Here is a 9265-nt window from a genome sequence, read left to right as displayed (position 1 = left end):
ACCCAGAGCTGCACATAGTACTAAAGGTGGGGTCTGACCAAGGGAGAATAGAGTGGTACTGTTATTTCCCTTGCTGTGGGGACTGAACATCTAGCATTGCATTAACTCTTTTTGCTGCTGCATCACAGTGTTGATTCAAATTAAATTTGTGGTCTACTAAAAAGAAAGAAAAAAAAGACCCCCTAGATCCTTTGTCCTCCATTCTATATTTATGCATCTGGCAATTCCTGCTTTAGTGCAGAACCTGACATTTGTCCCTATTGAAATTCATTTTGTTAGTTTTGTCCCAGGTCTCCAATCTATAAAGGTCATCTAAAATCCCAATTCTATTTCTGAGATATTAGCTACCCCTCCTGATTTGGTGTCATCTGCAGATTTGTTGAGGAACCCCTCTGTTCCCTTCAACTAAGTCATTTATAAAGATGTTGAACAACACTGGGCCCAGGACAGAACCTTGTGGTAACCCACTTGTCACTTTTTTCCAGGATGACAAGAGAACCATGAAGGAGTTTGACAAAAGCCTTACAGCAATCAAGATAAGCTACAGTCACAGCATTCCCCTTATCCTTGCCATACTGTTGAAAAGGGGGGGGGGGTGGAGTTTCATCTGCTATGCATAGCTGCCAAGTTTTCCCTTTTCTCGCGAGGAAGCCTATTCAGCATAAGGGAAAATCCCTTTAAAAAAGGGATAACTTGGCAGCTATGCTGCTATGGCTTGTCTTTGAGAAACCCATACTGGCTCTTAGTAGCCACAGAACACTTTAATAAGTGTTCACAGACCCACACTATAAATATCTTTCCTAGAACCTTTCCTAGTATTGAAGTCAAGCTGACCAACCAGTAGATGCATGGGTCTTCTTTTGTCCCTTTTTGAAGATGGTGACAATGTTTGCCCATCTGCAGGGATTTTCAAGGATTCCCAAATATTATAAAACAGCCTCTGAGATTATATCTGCAAATTCATATATATATATAGTTCCTTTGAATCATAGAATCATAGAGTTGGAAGAGACCACAAGGGCCATCCAGTCCAACCCCCTGCCAAGCAGGAAACACCATCAAAGCATTCCTGACAGATGGCTGTCAAGCCTCTGCTTAAAGACCTCCAAAGAAGGAGACTCCACCACACTCCTTGGCAGCAAATTCCACTGCCGAACAGCTCTTACTGTCAGGAAGTTCTTCCTAATGTTTAGGTGGAATTTTCTTTCTTGTAGTTTGAATCCGTTGCTCCGTGTCCGCTTCTCTGGAGCAGCAGAAAACAACCTTTCTCCCTCCTCTATATGACATCCTTTTATATATTTGAACATGGTTATCATATCACCCCTTAACCTTCTCTTCTCCAGGCTAGACATACCCAGCTCCCTAAGCCGTTCCTCATAAGGCATCGTTTCCAGGCCTTTGACCATTTTGGTTGCCCTCTTCTGGACACGTTCCAGCTTGTCACTATCCTTCTTGAACTGTGGTGCCCAGAACTGGACACAGTACTCCAGGTGAGGTCTGACCAGAGCAGAATACAGTGGTACTATTACTTCCCTTGATCTAGATGCTATACTCCTATTGATGCAGCCCAGAATTGCATTGGCTTTTTTAGCTGCTGCATCACACTGCTGACTCATGTCAAGTTTGTGGTCTACCAAGACTCCTAGATCCTTTTCACATGTACTGCTCTCAAGCCAGGTGTCTCCCATCCTGTATTTGTGCCTTTCATTTTTTTTGCCCAAGTGTAGTACTTTACATTTCTCCTTGTTAAAATTCATCTTGTTTGCTTTGGCCCAGTTGTCTAATCTGTTAAGGTCATTCTGAAGTGTGATCCTGTCCTTTGGGTGCAGTTCATTAGACCCTGAAGATTCGAATTCATTCAGAGTAGCTAGGTATTCCCTTTCTATCTCTTTTCCTCTCTTGAGCCACAGCTCCCTCTCTCCATCTTTTATTCTAGTATCATCAAACTGTACACTGTTTTCCTTTGGGAAGAAGACAGAGGCAGAGTTGGTGATGAGCAGTTCACTATTTTCTCTGTCACCCAGTAGCATTTTTCCACCTTCTCCATGCTTGTTCTTCCTCTTCTTTCAAGCATAGCTAAACAACCCTGTTTATCTTCTTTACCTACTTTTCCAAATCATAATAGTTGTGGCCCATAACAAAAATTTAGCATGTTACCTGTCTTTGAGCAGCAGTAGACATGATCAGCGCGGTGACAGGAGCTTGTTGAAGCGACATACTCTCCACCTGAACAACGTGCTTTGCAGCGACCTATACATTTTTTATTTCGGGTGAGAGTGGGTCCTGGAAAAATTTAAGTCTGTTTTAAATGCAGTATACAACGTGACACTAGATGGCAATGGTGAGCCTTATGGAAAATGCAATGTATTTTTTAATGCTTTTTAAAAAGCATTTTCAGAAGGGTTTTTATATGTGTGTAGATTCCACCCTTATTTGCAAAGACACTCTGTTCTGAGAATTGGAAGGCGTCCTTTTGATACAGTTCTTTATATTTTAAATAAGAATCTCATTTTTATAATGAGAATCTCAACAGCTGCAGCCAAAAGAGAACCAGAGGAGCAATGGTATTTGCTGCTGAATGTTGCAGCCACCGGGGTTGCCTCCTGCCTCAGATTTATTACAAAAAGAGAATGAAAACTATCCTCTATTTGTGCTTCCTAAGGGAATGACTGTATGTCCAGGGGCAGGAAAAAGAAACACTTTCAGGGGGAAGGAAAGGACTGTGTGTTCCAGACATTCTATTAAGGATATTCATTCAGGCTTTTAGTAATCACAGCATACCACAGAGACAGACCCACATTTTCATTATATTTTCTACAACCTTTTCTAGTTTCAATGTTATGCTGCCCAGCTGGTAATTGCCAGGGTGGTCTGCTTCCCTCTTTCTTACGTTGACAACAATGTTTCCCACCTCCAGTCTGTGGGGACCTCACCTGTTCTCCAACAGTTCCCAAATATTATAAACAAAGACTCTGAGATAACATCTGCAAACTCCTTTTGTACCCTTGGATGCAGCTCATCAGACCCTGGAGGTTTGAATTCCTTTAAGGGCCTCACTGCGAGAAGCCAAGTTGCAGGGAACCAGGCAGAGGGCCTTCTCGATAGTGGCACCCGCCCTGTGGAATGCCCTCCCACCAGATGTCAAAAAGATGAATAACTACCAGACTTTTAGAGGGCATCTGAAGGCAGCCCTGTTTAGGGAAGCTTTTAATCTTTAAGAAATTAGTGTATTTAAATATTTCTGTTGGAAGCCACCCAGAGTGGCTGGGGAATAAATAATAAATTATTATTGTTTTATTATTATTATTATTATTATTATTATTATTATTATTATTATTATTATTATTTAAAGTAAAGGTAAAGGGACCCCCTGACTTTTAGGTCCAGTCGCGAACGACTCTGGGGTTGCGGCACTCATCTCGCTTTACTGGCCGAGGGAGCTGGCATACAGCTTCCAGGTCATGTGGCCAGCATGACAAAGCTGCTTCTGGCGAACCAGAGTAGCACACAGAAATGCCATTTACCTTCCCATTGTAGTGGTACCTATTTATCTACTTGCACTTTGACGTGCTTTCGAACTGCTAGGTTGGCAGGAGCTGGGACCAAGCAATGGGAGCTCACCCCGTCGTGGGGATTCGAACCGTCGACCTAGGCTCTGTGGTTTAGTAACTAGGTGTTAGTTTCTGCCTGTACACTGAGGTCCAGCGCCGAGGGCCTTCTGGCAGTTCCTTCAATGCGAGGTTACAGGGAACCAGGCAGAGGGCCTTCTCAGTAGTGGCGCCCACCCTGTGGAACGCCCTCCTATCAGATGTCAAAGAAATAAACAACTATCAGACTTTTAGAAGACATCTGAAGGCAGCCCTGTTTAGAGAAGCTTTTAATATTTGAAGAATCATTGTATTTTAATATTCTGCTGGAAGCTGCCCAGAGTGGCTGGGGAAACCTAGCCAGATGGGTGGGGTATAAATAATATGTTGTTGTTGTTGTTGTTGTTACCACTACCTCTTTTCTTTTTTTGGGCTGCAGCTCCCTCCCTGCATTCTTAATTGTAATATCATCACATTGCAGACTATTTTCCTTTTTAAAAAGTCATAGACAAAGTAGGTGTTGATTAGCTTCATTTCCACCCCCACCCCCCCCGTCACCTAATAGCACCTCTCCATTATCTCCACGCAGAACACCTGCTCCTTGTTTATTCTTTGTCTTGCTTCAAACATAGCAAAAAACAACAACCTCAAACCTGATTATTTTATTTTCCGAATCATATAATAGTTGCAGTCCTTAGGAAAAGATTGACATGTTACCTGTCTTTTCACAGCAGTAGACATGATCGGGATAATGGCAGGAGGTTGATGAAGTCAAATATTCTCTACCTGAGCAACTTGGTTTGCAGAGACCTCTACCGGTACAAATTTTATTCAGTGTGGGGATGGGTCCTGGAGAAATATTAACAAGATAGAAATCAGTCCCCCAGAAGAGAAGAAATCACCAACATCTTTAAGCATCTCCTATTCAGTGAAAGCAGTCTAACAAGAAGAAGAAGAAGAAGAAGAAGAAGAAGAAGAAGAAGAAGAAGAAGAAGAAGAAGAAGAAGAAGAACAACAACAACAACAACAACAACAACAACAACAACAACAACTTACTATTTATACCCCTAAACAGGGCTGCCTTCAGATGTCTTCTAAAAGTCAGTTGGTTGTTTATTTCCTTGACATCTGAAGGGAGGGCGTTCCACAGGGCTGGCGCCACAACCGAGAAGGCCCTCTGCCCGGTTCCCTGTAACCTCACTTCTCGCAGGGAGGGAACCGCCAGAAGGCCCTCAGAGCTGGACCTGAGTGTCCAGGCAGAACGATGGGGGTTCTCCCTTTTTTAAAAGGAAATTCCTTTATGCTGAATAGGCTTCCTCGCGAGAAAAGGGAAAACTTGGCAGCTATGGGTGGAGATGCTCCTTCAGGTATACTTTCATCTTGAGCAAATGACATAGAATCAAAGGAGCTAATACTTCAAGCATGACCCAGCAGCAAAGCTAGTTAGACAAGTCTTCTTTTACCACAGTCCAGTGGTTGAATGGTTCTTTATATTTTACCTGGGAAGCTAAGCAGCATAAAAAAGATAACCAGTGGGGCAGAGGTCTTCATGGCTGAATGCTAGTGCCACCAGAGTCATCTTCTGGCTCAAAGATATTGCAGAGAGAGAATGGATAGCATCTTCTATTTGTACTTTCTAAGGGAATGAAGTCATGCACAGAGGCAGGAGGAAGAGAAACTTTCAGGGTGAAGGAAGGACTGTATGTTCTTCCTAACCTCCTTCTAAGGTTATTCATGGCTATTAATTTTGGATAATTACTTCCTGCTCTTTCTATTGAAAAATGTCATGAAGGTCAACGTGGACAAAAACAATGTGCACAAACTGGGAGGGGTGGCTAATACCTCAGAAGGTAGAATCAGGATTCCAGATGACCTTAACAGATTGGAGACCAGGGCCAAAAAAAACCACAACAACACACAAAACGATTTTCAGTAAGGACAAATGTCACATTCTGCATTTAAGCAGGAACAACCTCATGCAAGGAAATAATCAGATCAGGACAAATGAATGGAAGTTCCTGCTGGACGAGTGTCTCGGGTTCCAAGACCTGTTTAGGATGGGATTGTACACCCCTCTGAAAAGTCAAGTTTGCAGTTTTGTTACTGACTGTACTGATGGACATCACAGAAGGGGACGGAGAACTGTGAGTCAATCTGTAACCTGCTACCTGCATGTGAAGTGCCTTTGACAGCCGAAGGAGAGTCGGAGGAAGTGACTTGGGTCCCATCACCAAGAAGGTACCACCATCTGTGCTAGCACAAAAAGAGCTGTGCTACCCAGAGAAGCTCACATTTGCAAGTTGCCCTCATCCAATGCAAAATTGACCCCTAGACGTTGGCTTAGAACTTCCATTGGCTCTCTGAGATTATTTTATTGATTCAATTTATATCCCACCCTTCCTCACATAGGAACCTGAGGCATGAAACAAGTGATAAAACAATAAAAACAGAGCTTTGGACTTCTTTGTTTAGAGAAAAGGTGAGTAAGAAGTGACATGATAGAAGTTTATATAGTGTTATAGATTTGGGGGGGTACGACCCCTAAATCCTAGATGTTTGGGCAAAACAGCATATTTTTTGCAGGGCAATATTCCCTAATAGGATGCATTTCTGTATGTCATATTTTTGCACATTTCCCCCAGCTATATGTCTTTCCTTTCTATATGATCTATAGTTGGAGACTATGCTAATTTTGAAGGCTAGATGTGTTTCAGTTGACATCTCTTTTCAGAAAGCAATAATAAGGTTGTTTTACTTTTAAATGTGAACTGAATAAAATTTCTTCTCCTTCCCATTTTTGCTCGTTCTTTCTTCTCATTGCAACTCAGTCCTTTCACAGGACTGTGTTTTTTGGGGGGGATCTTCTCCCTTTTAGTCTTTTTTTTTAAAAAAAAACCACCACTTTCTGTTCTTCTACACAACCATGCCTGCTGACACCTCCTTCTCGTGAGTGTAATGTAGCATTTTAGCTTCCTAAGCAGTGGCGCCCATGCTTGAACATCAGAAACAGAGTAAATTGCTTTTTAAAATTCACTTTTATTGCAATGGAGAAGCTCATATAATCATGGAGTATGTTGCAAGCACTTCTTCTTTTGATCTGAATGCTTTGGTGAAGAAGCTGAAGGAGACTCTAGCTAGGGTTGAAGCAGGATCCAGTGGCTCTCCAAGTGATGGAACAGCCCCCAATATTCAATCTTCGTATTCATCTTCGTAGTGTTTACTTAAAAACAAAAGAAAATTATATGAAAGTTTTCCTTATGTTTCACCCAGAATAAATAGTCAAGCTAATGTGTGTAAATGAAAGGTGGAGCACTCAGTAGTGCTTGTTTTTCCTTAATAGACTGTCCTCCCCATTTTGTAACTTTTCTTTCCTGTGGGATTGGGGGCGCCTAGAGCTGGCTGCCTCAGCAGCAGCTGGCAGCTCGTCGCATAGCCGCCCAGGCTCACTCGCAGCTTTACCAAACAGGAGCAAGTAGCAGCAGCGTATGTCTATGCCGGAGCATAGACATCAGCTGTTCTGTGCCCCTGCTGCGACAGCACCGTGGCGCAATGCGCCACTGAGCTAAGCCATAAAGACGGGCCTGAACCTATCCATTCTTAAGGAATTCAGCCCTGAGTGCTCACTGGAAGGACAGATCCTGAAGCTTAGGCTCCAATACTTTGGCCACCTAATGAGAAGAGAAGACTCCCTGGAAAAGACCCTGATGTTGGGAAAGATGGAGGGCACAAGGAGAAGGGGATGACAGAGGACGAGATGGCTGGACAGTGTTCTCGAAGCTACCAACATGAGTCTGACCAAACTGCGGGAGGCAGTGGAAGACAGGAGTACCTGGCGTGCTCTGGTCCATGGGGTCACGAAGAGTCGGAAATGACTAAACGACTAAACGACAACAACAAGCGAAGACCTGCAGACCAGCTAATTTGTTTGCAGGAACAGTCTGCCCCTGGCCCCGAACACAATGACCCAATATACCATAGCGAAATCCTTCGGGCAGGACACATATAGACTGGGTTGGGGGTGAATCCCATGATGGTCTCCAAAGCGGGGACATCCTGGGTGTGGCCTTCAATTCATAGCACTGCAGCTCCGCCCCCGCCACCCCCTGATTGGCCCACATGGCCATAAGAGAAGGCACTGAGCGCCCTACCCCATTCCACATGGGAAGGAACAACGGCCCCTCGAACTGGGCAGTGGCCATGCAATGGTAAGTGTGAGAGAGCTGCTGCATGTCCCTGGTGGCTTGTTTGATCTCTCTTCTTTGGGGAGCTGCGCTTACCTTATGCAACATTTCATAATTCTGGAACATTTTCCAATCTTGATGTGCTCCTCGGGACAATAATCCTTAACACAAACACCATCCATTTTATAGCATTCGTTCTTATTCTTTGGTCTGATCTTAAATTCTGTGCAAAGGGAGAAATATATATATATATATATATATATATATATATATATATATATATATATATTAGGGTCCATTGGGGAGAGCAAAGTAAATTCCGAATAGGAAGGAAGGGAAGCTCCAAGTTCAAAGACTTTCAAAGAAGGGAATAGAGGGAATAGAACAATAGAACAATTCCTTGCTGATATATTCAACAAAGTCCCACCAGACTTGAGTGTGGCTTTGCTTTCCCATTCAAAAGTTTGACGCGCCAGGTAAGCTTTTCCTGAAGAGCTAAATTCCACACCTGTGGATTGGATGAGCAGCCCCTCGGTTTCCTTCATCTAAGCCATCTATAAAAATGTTGAACAACGCTGGGCACAAGACAGAATCCTGTGGTAACCCACTTGTGATTTCTTTTTCCAGAATAACAAGCAACCATGGGGGAGTTTGTCAAAAGCCTTACTGCAATCAATACATTCACAGCATTCCCCTTATCCACCAAGCTTGCCACTCTGGGTTGTTGTTGGTTTTTTTAACTTAGATTCATCAGCTATGCCTTGTTTTTGAGAAAACAATGCCATGACGAGGTGGGGTGGGGCATGTGCTCCAGTGCCGTGACAGCAACTGGACCAGGGCCTGCACCTCTGCTGCGCTGGGCTGCGGAGGAAGTGGGAGGCTGCAGCCGCAGCAGGAGGCCACAGCAGGAGGCAGTACCAGGCACCCATGGGACACCCAAAATGAAAATTTGTTGGTGCTCGGGCCCCCAGGGTCCTCTGGAGGTGGCATGCCTGCTAACTGCTCATTGACTTATTGTCATTTTGAGGACCCTTCCTAGTATCCTAGCCAAGCTGACCAACCAGTTATGTTCCCAGGTCCTCTTTCTTTTGCTTTTTGAAGATGGCAACGAAGTTCGCCCACTTCCAGTGTGCAGGGACACCACCTTTTCTCCAAGGATTCCCAAATATTCTATACAGAGGCTGTGAGATTACACCTGCAAGTTCCTTTAGTACATTTAGGTGCCGTTCTAAGGCCCTGAAGATTAGAATTCATTCAGAGTAGCTTGCTGTTCCCCTACCAACTCTCTTCCTCTCTTGCGCTGAAGCCCCCTCTCTGTATCGTTTATTCTATTATCATCAAATTGTACACTTTTTGGACAGAGGCAAAGTAGGTGTCGAGGAGTCCACCTTCTCTCTGTCACCCAAAAGCATTTCTCCATCCACTCCGCGCAAAAAAAAAACCTACTCCTTGTTTGTTCTTTGTCTTCCTTCAAGCATAGCCAAACAACCCTGTTCA

The 9265-nt window shown here is 43.7% G+C and overlaps 1 protein-coding gene across 1 annotated transcript in view; it reads right to left on the bottom strand.

Moving 5' to 3' along the window:
• Window positions 1-6615: 6615 nt before the first annotated feature.
• LOC118081484 (uncharacterized) overlaps window positions 6616-9265 on the bottom strand; it is a 30580-nt gene continuing 27930 nt past the window's right edge. Inside the window, exons 9-10 of the mRNA XM_060272251.1 lie at window positions 7865-7991; window positions 6616-6807 (exon numbers count right to left, since the gene is read on the bottom strand). Coding sequence (XP_060128234.1) covers window positions 6777-6807; window positions 7865-7991 — 158 coding nt within the window. The 3' untranslated portion in view covers window positions 6616-6776. The remainder of the gene's footprint in view (window positions 6808-7864; window positions 7992-9265) is intronic.

Source organism: Zootoca vivipara, chromosome 3, assembly GCF_963506605.1.
Source record: "Zootoca vivipara chromosome 3, rZooViv1.1, whole genome shotgun sequence".
NCBI lineage: Eukaryota > Metazoa > Chordata > Lepidosauria > Squamata > Lacertidae > Zootoca > Zootoca vivipara.
The sequence above is the reverse complement of the archived record's forward strand: the minus strand, read 5'-3'. Positions and strand labels throughout refer to the sequence as shown.